At 50.0% G+C, this 18,961-nt stretch overlaps 1 protein-coding gene across 5 annotated transcripts in view; it reads left to right on the top strand.

Annotated features, from left to right (window-relative positions):
- Window positions 1-18,961, top strand: part of HMBOX1 (homeobox containing 1) — a 54,522-nt gene that overhangs the window by 17,664 nt on the left and 17,897 nt on the right. For 4 of the 5 annotated variants that reach the window (XM_072143831.1, XM_072143830.1, XM_072143829.1 and 1 more), the window contains exon 2: window positions 8,840-9,021. The exons of the other annotated variant lie outside the window; for it this stretch is intronic. In XM_072143831.1, the coding sequence (XP_071999932.1) occupies window positions 8,990-9,021 (32 nt within the window). In that variant the 5' untranslated portion in view covers window positions 8,840-8,989. The remainder of the gene's footprint in view (window positions 1-8,839; window positions 9,022-18,961) is intronic. 5 annotated transcript variants of the gene reach the window in all.

Genomic DNA, 18,961 nt, shown 5'->3' with positions numbered 1-18,961 from the left:
AAGGTGTCAGGACACACAGGACATGGCAGCTCGCTGTGTATGGGGGGTGTAGTCACAGCATGGTCAGAACACCCATGCTGACCCCTGACCGCTGCTGGCTATGATAGAAAGGTGTCAGGACACACAGGACATGGCAGCTCGCTGTGTATGGGGGGTGTAGTCACAGAGAGGTCAGAGTGCCCATGCTGACCCCTGACCACTGCTGGCTATGACAGAAAGGTGTCAGGACACAGGACATGGCAGCTCACTGTGTATGGGGGTGTAGTCACAGAGGGGTCAGAGCACCCATGCTGACCCCTGACCACTGCTGGCTATGATAGAAAGGTGTCAGGACACACAGGACATGGCAGCTCGCTGTGTATGGGGGGTGTAGTCACAGCATGGTCAGAACACCCATGCTGACCCCTGACCGCTGCTGGCTATGATAGAAAGGTGTCAGGACACACAGGACATGGCAGCTCGCTGTGTATGGGGGGGTGTAGTCACAGAGAGGTCAGAGTGCCCATGCTGACCCCTGACCACTGCTGGCTATGACAGAAAGGTGTCAGGACACACAGGACATGGCAGCTCGCTGTGTATGGGGGTGTGTAGTCACAGAGAGGTCAGAGCACCCATGCTGACCCCTGACCACTGCTGGCTATGATAGAAAGGTGTCAGGACACACAGGACATGGCAGCTCGCTGTGTATGGGGGGTGTAGTCACAGGGGGGTCAGAGCGCCCATGCTGACCCCTGACCACTGCTGGCTATGATAGAAAGGTGTCAGGACACAGGACATGGCAGCTCGCTGTGTATGGGGGGTGTAGTCACAGAGAGGTCAGAGCACCCATGCTGACCCCTGACCACTGCTGGCTATGATAGAAAGGTGTCAGGACACACAGGACATGGCAGCTCGCTGTGTATGGGGGGTGTAGTCACAGAGGGGTCAGAGCACCCATGCTGACCCCTGACCACTGCTGGCTATGATAGAAAGGTGTCAGGACACAGGACATGGCAGCTCGCTGTGTATGGGGGGTGTAGTCACAGAGGGGTCAGAGCGCCCATGCTGACCCCTGACCACTGCTGGCTATGATAGAAAGGTGTCAGGACACACAGGACATGGCAGCTCCCTGTGTATGGGGGGGTGTAGTCACAGAAAGGTCAGAGCACCCATGCTGACCCCTGACCACTGCTGGCTATGATAGAAAGGTGTCAGGACACACAGGACATGGCAGCTCGCTGTGTATGGGGGGTGTAGTCACAGACGGGTCAGAGCACCCATGCTGACCCCTGACCACTGCTGGCTATGATAGAAAGGTGTCAGGACACACAGGACATGGCAGCTTCCTGTGTATGGGGGGTGTAGTCACAGAGGGGTCAGAGCGCCCATGCTGACCCCTGACCACTGCTGGCTATGATAGAAAGGTGTCAGGACACAGGACATGGCAGCTCGCTGTGTATGGGGGGTGTAGTCACAGAGGGGTCAGAGCACCCATGCTGACCCCTGACTACTGCTGGCTATGATAGAAAGGTGTCAGGACACACTGGACATGGCAGCTCGCTGTGTATGGGGGTGTAATCACAGAGGGGTCAGAGCGCCCATGCTGACCCCTGACCACTGCTGGCTATGATAGAAAGGTGTCAGGACACACAGGACATGGCAGCTCGCTGTGTATGGGGGGGTGTAGTCACAGAGAGGTCAGAGCGCCCATGCTGACCCCTGACCACTGCTGGCTTTGATAGAAAGGTGTCAGGACACAGGACATGGCAGCTCACTGTGTATGGGGGTGTAGTCACAGAGGGGTCAGAGCGCCCATGCTGACCCCTGACCACTGCTGGCTATGATAGAAAGGTGTCAGGACACACAGGACATGGCAGCTCGCTGTGTATGGGGGGTGTAGTCACAGAGAGGTCAGAGCGCCCATGCTGACCCCTGACCACTGCTGGCTATGATAGAAAGGTGTCAGGACACACAGGACATGGCAGCTCACTGTGTATGGAGGGTGTAGTCACAGAGGGGTCAGAGCGCCCATGCTGACCCCTGACCCCTGACGGCTATGATAGAAAGGTGTCAGGACACACAGGACATGGCAGCTCGCTGTGTATGGGGGGTGTAGTCACAGAGGGGTCAGAGCACCCATGCTGACCCCTGACCACTGCTGGCTATGATAGAAAGGTGTCAGGACACACTGGACATGGCAGCTCGCTGTGTATGGGGGATGTAGTCACAGAGAGGTCAGAGCGCCCATGCTGACCCCTGACCACTGCTGGCTATGATAGAAAGGTGTCAGGACACACAGAACATGGCAGCTCGCTGTGTATGGGGGGTGTAGTCACAGAGGGGTCAGAGCGCCCATGCTGACCCCTGAGCACTGCTGGCTATGATAGAAAGGTGTCAGGACACACGGGACATGGCAGCTCGCTGTGTATGGGGGGTGTAGTCACAGAGGGGTCAGAGCACCCATGCTGACCCCTGACCACTGCTGGCTATGATAGAAAGGTGTCAGGACACACAGGACATGGCAGCTCGCTGTGTATGGGGGGTGTAGTCACAGAGGGGTCAGAGCGCCCATGCTGAGCCCTGACCACTGCTGGCTATGATAGAAAGGTGTCAGGACACACAGGACATGGCAGCTCGCTGTGTATGGGGGTGTAGTCACAGAGGGGTCAGAGTGCCCATGCTGACTCCTGACCACTGCTGGCTATGATAGAAAGGTGTCAGGACACACAGGACATGGCAGCTCGCTGTGTATGGGGGGTGTAGTCACAGAGGGGTCAGAGCGCCCATGCTGACCCCTGACCACTGCTGGCTATGATAGAAAGGTGTCAGGACACAGGACATGGCAGCTCGCTGTGTATGGGGGTGTAGTCACAGAGGGGTCAGAGCGCCCATGCTGACCCCTGACCACTGCTGGCTATGATAGAAAGGTGTCAGGCCACACAGGACATGGCAGCTCGGTGTGTATGGGGGGTGTAGTCACAGAGAGGTCAGAGCGCCCATGCTGACCCCTGACCACTGCTGGCTATGATAGAAAGGTGTCAGGATACACAGGACATGCCAGGTAGGGGGGGGTGTTATGCTCATGTCTGTCCTTGCTGTTATGGCGGCCCCCCAGGTCATAACATTATACAGTTAGAATCCATCTTTAAATAGAAAAGAAAGTTCCCTTCTTTTTGTTTTGTTTTTCTTCCATGTTCCCCTTTCCTAAGATGAGTCTGATCCTTGTCCCATCGTTCAGTGGCTCTTGCAGTTTATCGTGTGTCCGGGTGCTTCCTGTCACCCAGAGGACGCCATAATTACAGCCCATAAAGATGAAAGTGATTGGACGCTAATACATTTAGATTTCTCCTAAATAAAATTCATGTTAACCTTCCGCTGCCTAATAAGTGTTAATTCACTATTGATCCGTCCTTCTCCTGCATGACATAATGACGCCATTATCTCCCTGTCATGTTTAGGTCAGTGCCGTATGAGCGGTGATATTTCATCAATAGCCATATATGCTGAATACCGGCCCCTCTGTCACCTCCACTGTCACCCCTCTAACCAGGCGACATCACTTATCCAAATGGAGCTCAAGAGGCCAAAGGCTAATATATAAGAGGGACAAACTCACTATAGAGCTCAGTGTTATATTATTACCATTACACTACAGTCACTCTCTGCTATATGTTATTATAGTAGTTATATTCCTGTACATAGGGGGCAGTATTATAGTAGTTATATCCCTGTACATAGGGGGCAGTATTATAGTAGTTATATTCTTGTACATAGGGGGCAGTATTATAGTAGTTATATACTTGTACATAGGGGGCAGTATTACAGTAGTTATATTCTTGTACATAGGGGGCAGTATTATAGTAGTTATATCCCTGTACATAGGGGGCAGTATTATAGTAGTTATATTCCTGTACATAGGAGACAGTATTATAGTAGTTATATTCCTGTACATAGGGGGCAGTATTATAGTAGTTATATTCCTGTACATAGGGGACAGTATTATAGTAGTTATATTCCTGTACATAGGGGGCAGTATTATAGTAGTTATATTCCTGTACATAGGGGGCAGTATTATAGTAGTTATATTCCTGTACATAGGGGGCAGTATTATAGTAGTTATATTCCTGTACATAGGGGGCAGTATTATAGTAGTTATATTCCTGTACATAGGGGGCAGTATTATAGTAGTTATATTCCTGTACATAGGGGGCAGTATTATAGTAGTTATATTCTTGTACATAGGGGCAGTATTATAGTAGTTATATTCCTGTACATAGGGGGCAGTATTATAGTAGTTATATTCTTGTACATAGGGGCAGTATTATAGTAGTTATATTCCTGTACATAGGGGGCAGTATTATAGTAGTTATATTCCTGTACATAGGGGGCAGTATTATAGTAGTTATATTCCTGTACATAGGGACAGTATTATAGTAGTTATATTCCTGTACATAGGGGGCAGTATTATAGTAGTTATATTCTTGTACATAGGGGGCAGTATTATAGTAGTTATATTCCTGTACATAGGGGGCAGTATTATAGTAGTTATATTCCTGTACATAGGGGGCAGTATTATAGTAGTTATATTCTTGTACATAGGGGCAGTATTATAGTAGTTATATTCTTGTACATAGGGGGCAGTATTATAGTAGTTATATTCCTGTACATAGGGGACAGTATTATAGTAGTTATATTCTTGTACATAGGAGGCAGTATTATAGTAGTTATATTCTTGTACATAGGGGGCAGTATTATAGTAGTTATATTCCTGTACATAGGGGGCAGTATTATAGTAGTTATATTCCTGTACATAGGGGGCAGTATTATAGTAGTTATATTCTTGTACATAGGGGGCAGTATTATAGTAGTTATATTCCTGTACATAGGGGGCAGTATTATAGTAGTTATATTCCTGTACATAGGGGGCAGTATTATAGTAGTTATATTCCTGTACATAGGGGGCAGTATTATAGTAGTTATATTCCTGTACATAGGGACAGTATTATAGTAGTTATATTCTTGTACATAGGGGGCAGTATTATAGTAGTTATATTCTTGTACATAGGGGCAGTGTTGTGTATGTGATGTAATCTCTGTCATCCCCAGGAGCAGTCTGTGTGTTGGGTTATAGGGTTGGTGTAGGACTTGTCCTCCCGGGGCTAGTCTCTTGTATCCTCAGTGTAGATGTCTGGTCTCTGCTCTGACGCTTGGATCATTGTGCTGCATGTAGAGGGACAGGACAGATGATATAATAATCGGTGTGCTGTGTAGCTGGTGTGTGATGTGCCGGTCCCGCGCTCCTTCTCTGATGCCGCTCTCCTTTCCTGGAACCATGAGTCATGAAGTGACCAGTCAAAACGGGTCGTCTCATTGAAGTGTCAGCTCCTGTGTCCGCCATGATGAGGAGTCGGTCACTTATGACGAATGCCTGCAAAATGCTGGAAGTTGTCTAAGATTATTTTATTTGTGTATCTAATTTACAGTTAAAAGCACATTTTTCTTTGCCAAGTGATGTCCATTAGCGGTTCTGTATTGTGGTTCTGATGTATAGCGGGTAACTATAGTGGGTATAGACGATAGTATATGGCATATGCTGTATAGCCGTATTTACCATAATATAGGGCAGTCTCCATACAGGTCTATACTGTTCTATAGGATATAGTCCCCCACAATGCAGTGCAGCACTGATGTCCACAGTAACAACACTCATCATGGAGAGACCTGGCACTGGCTGCTCCTGTCCCGGCCTATGGATGGGTGTGGGATGTTGTACTGAGTGGTCCGGCTGCAGCCCCTTATTACGTTACACATTTCTCTTTGTTGTGCACGTTGTCTCCGCCGAGCGCCTTCTCCTCATAATGGGAGCTGACAGATTGTTGCTTTTCCATTTCTGAATTATTTGCAGTCCTAGATGTTCAAAGCAGCCACGTGGTACAAGTCATCTACCAGTGCAGAGTGTCTCATCTCCCCTCCATCTTCTGGGAATGACAGACGACCTTTACTGCAGACTGAGGAGATTTTATAGAGACGTTTCCTTATGATATTCCTACTGCAATGATCCTGAGTTACATCCTGTATTATACCCCAGAGCTGCACTCACTATTCTGCTGCTGGTGCAGTCACTGTGTACATACATGACATTACTTATCCTGTACTGATCCTGAGTTACATCCTGTATTATACTCCAGAGCTGCACTCACTATTCTGCTGCTGGTGCAGTCACTGTGTACATACATGACATTACTTATCCTGTACTGATCCTGAGTTACATCCTGTATTATACTCCAGAGCTGCACTCACTATTCTGCTGCTGGTGCAGTCACTGTGTACATACATGACATTACTTATCCTGTACTGATCCTGAGTTACATCCTGTATTATACCCCAGAGCTGTACTCACTATTCTGCTGCTGGTGCAGTCACTGTGTACATACATGACATTACTTATCCTGTACTGATCCTGAGTAACATCCTGTATTATACCCCAGAGCTGCACTCACTATTCTGCTGCTGGTGCAGTCACTGTGTACATACATGACATTACTTATCCTGTACTGATCCTGAGTTACATCCTGTATTATACTCCAGAGCTGCACTCACTATTCTGCTGCTGGTGCAGTCACTGTGTACATGCATGACATTACTTATCCTATACTGATCCTGAGTTACATCCTGTATTATACTCCAGAGCTGCACTCACTATTCTGCTGCTGGTGCAGTCACTGTGTACATACATGACATTACTTATCCTGTACTGATCCTGAGTTACATCCTTTATTATACCCCAGAGCTGTACTCACTATTCTGCTGCTGGTGCAGTCACTGTGTACATACATGACATTACTTATCCTGTACTGATGCCTGAGTTACATCCTGTATTATACTCCGGAGCTGCACTCACTATTCTGCTGCTGGTGCAGTCACTGTGTACATACATGACATTACTTATCCTGTACTGATCCTGAGTTACATCCTGTATTATACCCCAGAGCTGCACTCACTATTCTGCTGCAGGTGCTGTCACTGTGTACATACATGACATTACTTATCCTGTACTGATCCTGAGTTACATCCTGTATTATACCCCAGAGCTGTACTCACTATTCTGCTGCTGGTGCAGTCACTGTGTACATACATGACATTACTTATCCTGTACTGATGCCTGAGTTACATCCTGTATTATACTCCGGAGCTGCACTCACTATTCTGCTGCTGGTGCAGTCACTGTGTACATACATGACATTACTTATCCTGTACTGATCCTGAGTTACATCCTGTATTATACCCCAGAGCTGCACTCACTATTCTGCTGCAGGTGCTGTCACTGTGTACATACATGACATTACTTATCCTGTACTCATCCTGAGTTACATCCTGTATTATACCCCAGAGCTGCACTCACTATTCTGCTGCTGGTGCAGTCACTGTGTACATACATGACATTACTTATCCTGTACTGATCCTGAGTTACATCCTGTATTACACCCCAGAGCTGCACTCACTATTCTGCTGCTGGTGCAGTCACTGTGTACATACATGACATTACTTATCCTGTACTGATCCTGAGTTACATCCTGTATTATACCCCAGAGCTGCACTCACTATTCTGCTGCTGGTGCAGTCACTGTGTACATACATGACATTACTTATCCTGTACTGATCCTGAGTTACATCCTGTATTATACTCCAGAGCTGCACTCACTATTCTGCTGCTGGTGCAGTCATTGTGTACATACATGGCTTTAGAAATCTGCAGGTTTATTACATAGCTCTGATTACTTTCTGTGATAACAGCTTGTGTATCTGTGTGTCCATCACATGACCAGGGACAGATTTCTATCCACCTGAAGTAGACATAAAAGCTTTCTATAGCAGGACAGCAAGCTGATATCTAGGACATTGATAGATGTATTGGAAAATTCTATAACTTTGTTACACAATCAATCAATCAATCAATCAATCAATCAATCAATGTAAATTATTTGCTGAAAGTGGACCTCCCCTTTAAATTCATGGATTCGCTAGTGCTCCCCCCCCCCATGCTGATGCTATTATCAGTAGGAGTGCTTTCAGGAGCCCCTGCCACAACCTCCTGACTGTGATTGGCTTCTGTTGTTACTTGTCTGTAATTTCCTTTGTGAGATGTATTTTGATGTATCCTTTTATTATGTTACATTGTTACATTTGTCGCTATCTCCTCCAGTGATATGTGAAGGGTTCTTGAGGTTCTTCCTTCCTGGCAGCCCCCCTGCACCGCAACACGGTGACTTCAGTCTCGCGCTGTTTAACCCTGTCTTGGCCGGGGCGGGCGGCGATCTCAAACGTTTAGCGCGTGTAAATGTCAGCCGCCGTCTGCGGCTCCGTCTCGCCCTCCTCCCCGCTCTCCTTCATTCCTGCTGCCTTGTTTTTCAATTAGCTGCTATCTCAGACAGCCCTGTTGACATCAATCTTTATACCTAGGAGATTCTTCCCGGCTCAGGGTGTTTTTTGTTTTTTTTGTTTAGTTTTTTTTTCCAAGATGCTGCATTTCATCCAAGTCTGAGTAATCTTTATTCCGAATCTATACACCCCTCCCTTTATTGCATTGTTTCCCTGTGCGGGGTGCATTATACATCATTGCAGGTATATGGGGTCGGGTCATGTTTGGGTTCTGAAAGGAGACTTGGAAAGTGAAAGAAAGAAAGTGAAAGATCTAGGGACCTATCAGTGCCTTGGAAAGATGGGTGACGGCCAATATGGCTGCTATTTGGCTCCTGCAGTGGTTGCTTAGGTTTTTCCTATAGCGTTTAAGGATTCTAGAAAAGTTTCCAGTGTATATGAGTCACTAATCTCCTCTGTATCTTCTACTTTTATTCTGCAGGTTCATCTTATTTTTGGAGGATATAAGGGACAAAGCAAGTGTTACCCCCTCTCACCCCCCGGGGGCTGCGTAGCCACTTCCTTGGATCGGATCTTTCTCCCCCCGGCATGGTGCCCGGCCGCGGCTGGCCTCGCCTATGATCCTGCTGATATGCGTCCATCTGCAGACGGAAGTGTCCTGAGGTCAGCAGCTTCTCGTGTCTTCCTATTGTAATCAATACTTTACCTCCGGGTTACTACTTGGCGGTATTTTTGTGCTTGTGACGCGTGACTATGTGCATTATGTTATCTTCATCATCCACTTTTTTTTTTTTTAGTTTTAACCACTTCATGACTTCATACTACTTTTTTGTGTTAGTGTATGTAGCTTGTTTTCTGCAGAGTAAGATGGATCATTGAATGGCAGCAATATGGGAAACAGGCAGTCCCCGACTCAAGGACGCCCGACTTAAAGACGACCCCTAGTTACAGACGGACCTCTCTACCCCCTCTCTACTATGGTCCCAGATTGCTATGATCAGCTGTAAGGAGTCTGTAATAAAGCTTTATTAATAATCCTTGGTCCCAGGGAAAATGCCATTATCACAGGGACAAAAAAATTTTTTTTGGAGTAACAGTTATAAAATATACCAGTTCCGCCTTAAATACAAATTCAACTTAAGTACAAACCTAAAGAACCTATCCTGTATGTAACACGGGGACTTTCTGTACTCAAGTTATTGATCCAGTTTTGTTAACTCTACAATTGCACTTTTCACATTGTGGGGGCACTTTCAGGTCATGTTACAAATTTGACATTTGTGTTTTCGGGGGATGCCAGTGCCTTAAAGGAAATAATAAACCAAGAACACTTACTCATCAATCCGAAAATCATGACTGTGGGAATCATCTTATCACCATGGCCTCTTTCCTTCTGATCAACTTTTAAAATTAAGCTGATGAGCCAGAAGGGGGGACCTTTAACAGAGCCTCTCCATGCTTTGGCTTCACATGCTGTTACACTGTGTAGGAGCACCTCCCTCCTCCCATTGTGTGAGTTTACAGCAGACCGAGGGAGGGGAGAACAGCAAGTGAAGCTACAGCATGTCGGGGCTCTGGTAACACCCCCAGAGCCCTATGGCTCATTACCATAATTATAAAAGTTGATTTTAGAAGGAAGGAGGCCATGGATAAGAAATATAAAAAGATTCCACAGTCCCGGTGCCTGGATCTATGAGTATTGTCCCTGGTTTATCAGGATGGATTATGTTGTTGGATTTCTTTTATGGAGACTGTATGACCTAAATACATACATATTTCCTTGATTTATTTAAGGGAAGTCTTCCTAAAAGCGCAGGGGTTCATCACAGATGTAGTTGATGGATCAGAAAGTAAAGGTCTTATCAGCTCTGCTCTAGGTTTCATGGTTTGGCATACTGGATTTTGATGGTAGATTTAAAAGAGGAAATGATTTCCCATAATCCCTTTGATTCCGTGGTCTACACTAACCACCGCATCCAAGAGGTGACCTGCTCACAATAAGTGTTCTCCTTATTCTCCTGCTGAAAAAGGGAGGGAGAACTGTAAAATACAAAAAAAAAAAGTTTGTTTGAACTTTAGAAACTTTATCGAGATTATTGAAACAGCTTGTTGGAGTTAGCAGACGCCTAGAGACCCCTTCCTGTGGCGTCTGAGTTCTGCTCAGGGGTCCTCACTGTGCGAGCAAAGGGGACAATTACAGTATACGTAGGTGGTTGGAAAGCCGCGCTGCTGCTGAACTTTCCCTTTGATTAGTATATTATCGCTCAATGTATATTGTCCGACTCCTGGGCGTCAGCCTTATGCACTGCAGCTCGTCGGCATAGGCTGGGCTGTAGTGTAAAGTATTGGGGAGAGACCCCTAAAGAGACTAGATTTGTATGTCGGGGTCGCCCCCTTCCTTATGGAGCCCCTGCTCTCGTTCATCTGCTCTGCGGGGCCCTATTAACGGAGTATAATGATGGGAATTACTCAGAGCAGATAACACGCCGGGCCCTGGGAGCGGCTGTTTGTAGACCGTGACGCCTCCAGCGCCGGATAAATAAATGCGCTTTCATTAAGTTGTTTGCACGGCCGCTGATCACTCTCTCATTTTCTGCCTGGTTGATTTATTCAGTATCTCTGCCGCGGCATCACCTGCCCATTCACCCTCATGTACACATCACACCGGCTCGTACAACAGCCACGCACCTCACGCTGCAGTTTCCATTGCTTTTTGGTCTTTGAAATGGAAATGTCCCGTGTTGGGTTAATCTCCCGAGCCTGTACCGTAAATTATCAGGTAAATTCTGGATTGGCTTACATAGACCCTAAATCACATGCATCATGTTAAAAATAAAAACGTTTCTATTTTTATCCATTACCCAGTTTACAAAATATTCCCAGTTTAATCTGTATGCTAATGAGACAGTTGGTGCGCTCGTCCTGTGATTCCTGGCTACATCTCTTATTTGACGATGAAGGTAGCAGTCCAAATAATAAAGGTTCGTGACCCTCCAATAATACTGCCAGCAGATCAGTGAATTTGTTGGGGGGGATATGGCAGTAGTTTAGAGCTGCGTGAAGTATTCCAGGATTGTAGCTGGACTTGGTGCACGTCTGTGTGAGATCGCCTGTTGGGGCTATTTGGGAAACTAAAACACCAAAAGGTCCTATGTGGACCGGTGGTTTAGTGTCCTAAATCCCCTTGTATGATATTTATTCATGTTTTTTTGGGGTGTTTTAACAAAAATCTTTTTATACTCACCCCCGGAGATTAGTGGACCCGATGTTTGCGTTCGGGATTCTCCGGGAGGAAACCTCTGGCCAATAATGTCCATGGATAGTGACTAGGAGCCTAAATATTTGCCGCATCCAAACGCAAATATTGGATCCACTCCTCTCTACTCGCCTGCGCGTTGTGCTTATGGAGGATGGCGGCCTTACCATGCATGCACTGGTGCGGCGCATACGTCCCAGCTTCACTTGCTGGGACCGGCACAGAAACTTCACATGTGAGTCCTGTGTTCCACATCTAGAGAAGTATGAATTTTTTTCCCCCCATTTTCTCTACATACAGCCTTCAAAACAATTCAATTTTTAACCCAATACTATAGGTCCATAAGGACCTGAAGTTGGTTTAGGGTCCCAAATCGACCTGACGGGTCCTCTTTCATGCAGTACAGCCCTTATGCCCTGAAGAGAAGCCGCAGGCTTCTAGTAGATATTGCAGCAGGGGAGAGTTTAATTGCAGGGATGCACAGCAGTGTGAGTACATGGTCCCTATTACATTCCAGGAATATAAATCCATATATTATATATCCCAGTCCTGCTGCTACTAAAAACGTTCACAAAGCTCTAATTACACTTCTCCAGGGACCATACCTAACACTGACTGCGGAAAGCACAGAGCACAGCAGTGTGAGGACACTCTCTCGGTGCACTTGGAGAAGCTGCAATCCTGGAATATGAATCCATGTATAACAGCCCTGCTGCTACTAACGACATACACAAAAGGTCTGATTACACCGTTCTCCAGGGACTATACCTAACACTGGTTGCAGTAAGATGTATTATTGCCTGGTGGGTAAGGGCAGCAGACGGGGGGGCACTTGTTTGCGGTGTACAGGCACACGTGTGTAACCCCAGACACCTGGCACTCCAGAAATACACACTTGGGTCATATTGAAGACGTCTCACTAGGCAGGAGATGAAGATAGATTTGTGCAATTCGAGTATTTTGATGCCAAGCAGCCCCCGTCTTGTCCTTGGCAGTGAGACAATGAGATTCCTAATGCTTCTATTGTGAGCACCGGCTGCTATATTTAAGCTCCTGTCACTGTATAATAGGGGGGGAGGGGGCATCTCCATTAATGTCTACGTCTTGAGGATGCAGCGCTCTTCTTCCTTTCCTCTTTGTTTTGTCCATTTCCTCTCTCTTCTACTTTAGTTTTGTTCTTTCATTTATATTTTTGCGTCTGAATAAATGGATTAAAATATTTCCCAGATACAATATCCTCTGTATTGTCACCGTTATGAATGTCATCCTTCCATCAGCGAAGCATGGGAACTGCTGACATCACTGCTCAAAAGAGAGAGTTCACAACACAGACCAGTCTGATAGGACACACAGGACATGGCAGCTCGCGGTGTATGGGGGGTGTAGTCACAGAGGGGTCAGAGCCCCCATGCTGACCCCTGACCTCTGCTGGCTATGATAGAAAGGTGTCAGGACACACTGGACATGGCAGCTCGCTGTGTATGGGGGGTGTAGTCACAGAGGGGTCAGAGCACCCATGCTGACCCCTGACCTCTGCTGGCTATGATAGAAAGGTGTCAGGACACACAGGACATGGCAGCTCGCTGTGTATGGGGAGTGTAGTCACAGAGGGGTCAGAGCACCCATGCTGACCCCTGACTACTGCTGGCTATGATAGAAAGGTGTCAGGACACACAGGACATGGCAGCTCGCTGTGTATGGGGGGTATAGTCACAGAGGGGTCAGAGCTCCCATGCTGACCCCTGACTACTGCTGGCTATGATAGAAAGGTGTCAGGACACACAGGACATGGCAGCTCACTGTGTATGGGGGGGTGTAGTCACAGAGGGGTCGGAGCGCCCATGCTGACCCCTGACCACTGCTGGCTATGATAGAAAGGTGTCAGGACACACAGGACATGGCAGCTCGCGGTGTATGGGGGGTGTAGTCACAGAGGGGTCAGAGCCCCCATGCTGACCCCTGACCACTGCTGGCTATGATAGAAAGGTGTCAGGACACACAGGACATGGCAGCTCGCTGTGTATGGGGGGGGGGGGGTGTAGTCACAGAGGGGTCAGAGCGCCCATGCTGACCCCTGACCACTGCTGGCTATGATAGAAAGGTGTCAGGACACACAGGACCTGGCAGCTCACTGTGTATGGGGGGTGTAGTCACAGAGGGGTCAGAGCGCCCATGCTGACCCCTGACCACTGCTGGCTATGATAGAAAGGTGTCAGGACACACAGGACATGGCAGCTCGCTGTCTATGGGGGGTGTAGTCACAGAGAGGTCAGAGCACCCATGCTGACCCCTGACCACTGCTGGCTATGATAGAAAGGTGTCAGGACACACAGGACCTGGCAGCTCACTGTGTATGGGGGGTGTAGTCACAGAGGGGTCAGAGCGCCCATGCTGACCCCTGACCACTGCTGGCTATGATAGAAAGGTGTCAGGACACACAGGACATGGCAGCTCGCTGTCTATGGGGGGTGTAGTCACAGAGAGGTCAGAGCACCCATGCTGACCCCTGACCACAGCTGGCTATGATAGAAAGGTGTCAGGACACACAGGACCTGGCAGCTCACTGTGTATGGGGGGTGTAGTCACAGAGGGGTCAGAGCGTCCATGCTGACCGCTGACCACTGCTGGCTATGATAGAAAGGTGTCAGGACACACAGGACATGGCAGCTCGCTGTGTATGGGGGGTGTAGTCACAGAGGGGTCAGAGCCCCCATGCTGACCCCTGACCTCTGCTGGCTATGATAGAAAGGTGTCAGGACACACAGGACATGGCAGCTCGCTGTGTATGGGGGGTGTAGTCACAGAGGGGTCAGAGCGCCCATGCTGACCCCTGACCACTGCTGGCTATGATAGAAAGGTGTCAGGACACACAGGACATGGCAGCTCGCTGTGTATGGGGGGTATAGTCACAGAGGGGTCAGAGCCCCCATGCTGACCCCTGACCACTGCTGGCTATGATAGAAAGGTGTCAGGACACACAGGACATGGCAGCTCGCTGTGTATGGGGGGGGGTGTAGTCACAGAGGGGTCAGAGCGCCCATGCTGACCCCTGACCACTGCTGGCTATGATAGAAAGGTGTCAGGACACACAGGACATGGCAGCTCGCTGTCTATGGTGGGTGTAGTCACAGAGGGGTCAGAGCGCCCATGCTGACCCCTGACCACTGCTGGCTATGATAGAAAGGTGTCAGGACACACAGGACATGGCAGCTCGCTGTCTATGGGGGGTGTAGTCACAGAGAGGTCAGAGCACCCATGCTGACCCCTGACCACTGCTGGCTATGATAGAAAGGTGTCAGGACACACAGGACCTGGCAGCTCACTGTGTATGGGGGGTGTAGTCACAGAGGGGTCAGAGCGTCCATGCTGACCCCTGACCACTGCTGGCTATGATAGAAAGGTGTCAGGACACACAGGACATGGCAGCTCGCTGTGTATGGGGGGTGTAGTCACAGAGGGGTCAGAGCGCCCATGCTGACCCCTGACCACTGCTGGCTATGATAGAAAGGTGTCAGGACACACAGGACATGGCAGCTCGCTGTGTATGGGGGGGGGGTGTAGTCACAGAGGGTGTCAGAGCGCCCATGCTGACCCCTGACCACTGCTGGCTATGATAGAAAGGTGTCAGGACACACAGGACATGGCAGCTCGCTGTCTATGGGGGGTGTAGTCACAGAGGGGTCAGAGCGCCCATGCTGACCCCTGACCACTGCTGGCTATGATAGAAAGGTGTCGGGACACACAGGACATGGCAGCTCACTGTGTATGGGGGGTGTAGTCACAGAGGGGTCAGAGCGCCCATGCTGACCCCTGACCACTGCTGGCTATGATAGAAAGGTGTCAGGACACACAGGACATGGCAGCTCGCTGTCTATGGTGGGTGTAGTCACAGAGAGGTCAGAGCACCCATGCTGACCCCTGACCACTGCTGGCTATGATAGAAAGGTGTCAGGACACACAGGACCTGGCAGCTCACTGTGTATGGGGGGTGTAGTCACAGAGGGGTCAGAGCGTCCATGCTGACCCCTGACCACTGCTGGCTATGATAGAAAGGTGTCAGGACACACAGGACATGGCAGCTCGCTGTGTATGGGGGGTGTAGTCACAGAGGGGTCAGAGTGCCCATGCTGACCCCTGACCACTGCTGGCTATGATAGAAAGGTGTCAGGACACACAGGACATGGCAGCTCGCTGTGTATGGGGATGTAGTCACAGAGGGGTCGGAGCGCCCATGCTGACCCCTGACCACTGCTGGCTATGATAGAAAGGTGTCAGGACACACAGGACATGGCAGCTCGCTGTGTATGGGGGGTATAGTCACAGAGAGGTCAGAGCACCCATGCTGACCCCTGACCACTGCTGGCTATGATAGAAAGGTGTCAGGACACACAGGACCTGGCAGCTCACTGTGTATGGGGGGTGTAGTCACAGAGGGGTCAGAGCGTCCATGCTGACCCCTGACCACTGCTGGCTATGATAGAAAGGTGTCAGGACACACAGGACATGGCAGCTCGCTGTGTATGGGGGGTGTAGTCTCAGAGGGGTCAGAGCGCCCATGCTGACCCCTGACCACTGCTGGCTATGATAGAAAGGTGTCAGGACACACAGGACATGGCAGCTCGCTGTGTATGGGGGGTATAGTCACAGAGGGGTCAGAGCCCCCATGCTGACCCCTGACCACTGCTGGCTATGATAGAAAGGTGTCAGGACACACAGGACATGGCAGCTCGCTGTGTATGGGGGGGGGTGTAGTCACAGAGAGGTCAGAGCACCCATGCTGACCCCTGACCACTGCTGGCTATGATAGAAAGGTGTCAGGACACACAGGACCTGGCAGCTCACTGTGTATGGGGGGTGTAGTCACAGAGGGGTCAGAGCGTCCATGCTGACCCCTGACCACTGCTGGCTATGATAGAAAGGTGTCAGGACACACAGGACATGACAGCTCGCTGTGTATGGGGGGTGTAGTCACAGAGGGGTCAGAGCGCCCATGCTGACCCCTGACCACTGCTGGCTATGATAGAAAGGTGTCAGGACACACAGGACATGGCAGCTCGCTGTGTATGGGGGGTATAGTCACAGAGGGGTCAGAGCCCCCATGCTGACCCCTGACCCCACTGCTGGCTATGATAGAAAGGTGTCGGGACACACAGGACCTGGCAGCTCACTGTGTATGGGGGGTGTAGTCACAGAGGGGTCAGAGCGCCCATGCTGACCCCTGACCACTGCTGGCTATGATAGAAAGGTGTCGGGACACACAGGACATGGCAGCTCGCTGTCTATGGGGGGTGTAGTCACAGAGAGGTCAGAGCACCCATGCTGACCCCTGACCACTGCTGGCTATGATAGAAAGGTGTCAGGACACACAGGACCTGGCAGCTCACTGTGTATGGGGGGTGTAGTCACAGAGGGGTCAGAGCGTCCATGCTGACCCCTGACCACTGCTGGCTATGATAGAAAGGTGTCAGGACACACAGGACATGGCAGCTCGCTGTGTATGGGGGGTTTAGTCACAGAGGGGTCAGAGCCCCCATGCTGACCCCTGACCACTGCTGGCTATGATAGAAAGGTGTCAGGACACACAGGACATGGCAGCTCGCTGTGTATGGGGGGTATAGTCACAGAGGGGTCAGAGCCCCCATTCTGACCCCTGACCACTGCTGGCTATGATAGAAAGGTGTCAGGACACACAGGACATGGCAGCTCGCTGTGTATGGGGGGGGGTGTAGTCACAGAGGGTGTCAGAGCGCCCATGCTGACCCCTGACCACTGCTGGCTATGATAGAAAGGTGTCAGGACACACAGGACATGGCAGCTCGCTGTCTATGGGGGGTGTAGTCACAGAGGGGTCAGAGCGCCCATGCTGACCCCTGACCACTGCTGGCTATGATAGAAAGGTGTCGGGACACACAGGACCTGGCAGCTCACTGTGTATGGGGGGTGTAGTCACAGAGGGGTCAGAGCGCCCATGCTGACCCCTGACCACTGCTGGCTATGATAGAAAGGTGTCAGGACACACAGGACATGGCAGCTCGCTGTCTATGGGGGGTGTAGTCACAGAGAGGTCAGAGCACCCATGCTGACCCCTGACCACTGCTGGCTATGATAGAAAGGTGTCAGGACACACAGGACCTGGCAGCTCACTGTGTATGGGGGGTGTAGTCACAGAGGGGTCAGAGCGTCCATGCTGACCCCTGACCACTGCTGGCTATGATAGAAAGGTGTCAGGACACACAGGACATGGCAGCTCGCTGTGTATGGGGGGTGTAGTCACAGAGGGGTCGGAGCGCCCATGCTGACCCCTGACCACTGCTGGCTATGATAGAAAGGTGTCAGGACACACAGGACATGGCAGCTCGCTGTGTATGGGGGGTATAGTCACAGAGGGGTCAGAGCCCCCATGCTGACCCCTGACCACTGTTGGCTATGATAGAAAGGTGTCAGGACACACAGGACATGGCAGCTCGCTGTGTATGGGGGGTATAGTCACAGAGGGGTCAGAGCCCCCATGCTGACCCCTGACCACTGCTGGCTATGATAGAAAGGTGTCAGGACACACAGGACATGGCAGCTCGCTGTGTATGGGGGGGGGGTGTAGTCACAGAGGGGTCAGAGAGCCCATGCTGACCCCTGACCACTGCTGGCTATGATAGAAAGGTGTCAGGACACACAGGACATGGCAGCTCGCTGTGTATGGGGGGTGTAGTCACAGAGGGGTCAGAGCGCCCATGCTGACCCCTGACCACTGCTGGCTATGATAGAAAGGTGTCAGGACACACAGGACATGGCAGCTCGCTGTGTATGGGGGGGGTCTAGTCACAGAGGGGTCAGAGCGCCCATGCTGACCCCTGACCACTGCTGGCTATGATAGAAAGGTGTCAGGACACACAGGACATGGCAGCTTCCTGTGTATGGGGGGGTGTAGTCACAGAGGGGTCAGAGCGCCCATGCTGACCTCTGACCACTGCTGGCTATGATAGAAAGGTGTCAGGACACACAGGACATGGCAGCTCCCTGTGTATGGGGGGTGTAGTCACAGAGGGGTCAGAGCGCCCATGCTGACCTCTGACCACTGCTGGCTATGATAGAAAGGTGTCAGGACACACAGGACATGGCAGCTCGCTGTGTATGGGGGTGTAGTCACAGAGAGGTCAGAGCACCCATGCTGACCCCTGACCACTGCTGGCTATGATAGAAAGGTGTCAGGACGCACAGGACATGGCAACTCTCTGTGTATGGGGGGTGTAGTCACAGAGGGGTCAGAGCACCCATGCTGACCCCTGACCACTGCTGGCTATGATAGAAAGGTGTCAGGACACAGGACATGGCAGCTCCCTGTGTATGGGG

The sequence above is a fragment of the Engystomops pustulosus genome, chromosome 3, assembly GCF_040894005.1.
Source record: "Engystomops pustulosus chromosome 3, aEngPut4.maternal, whole genome shotgun sequence".
Taxonomy (NCBI): domain Eukaryota; kingdom Metazoa; phylum Chordata; class Amphibia; order Anura; family Leptodactylidae; genus Engystomops; species Engystomops pustulosus.
Note: the sequence above shows the minus strand (reverse complement) of the source record. Positions and strands in the feature narration are given on the sequence as shown.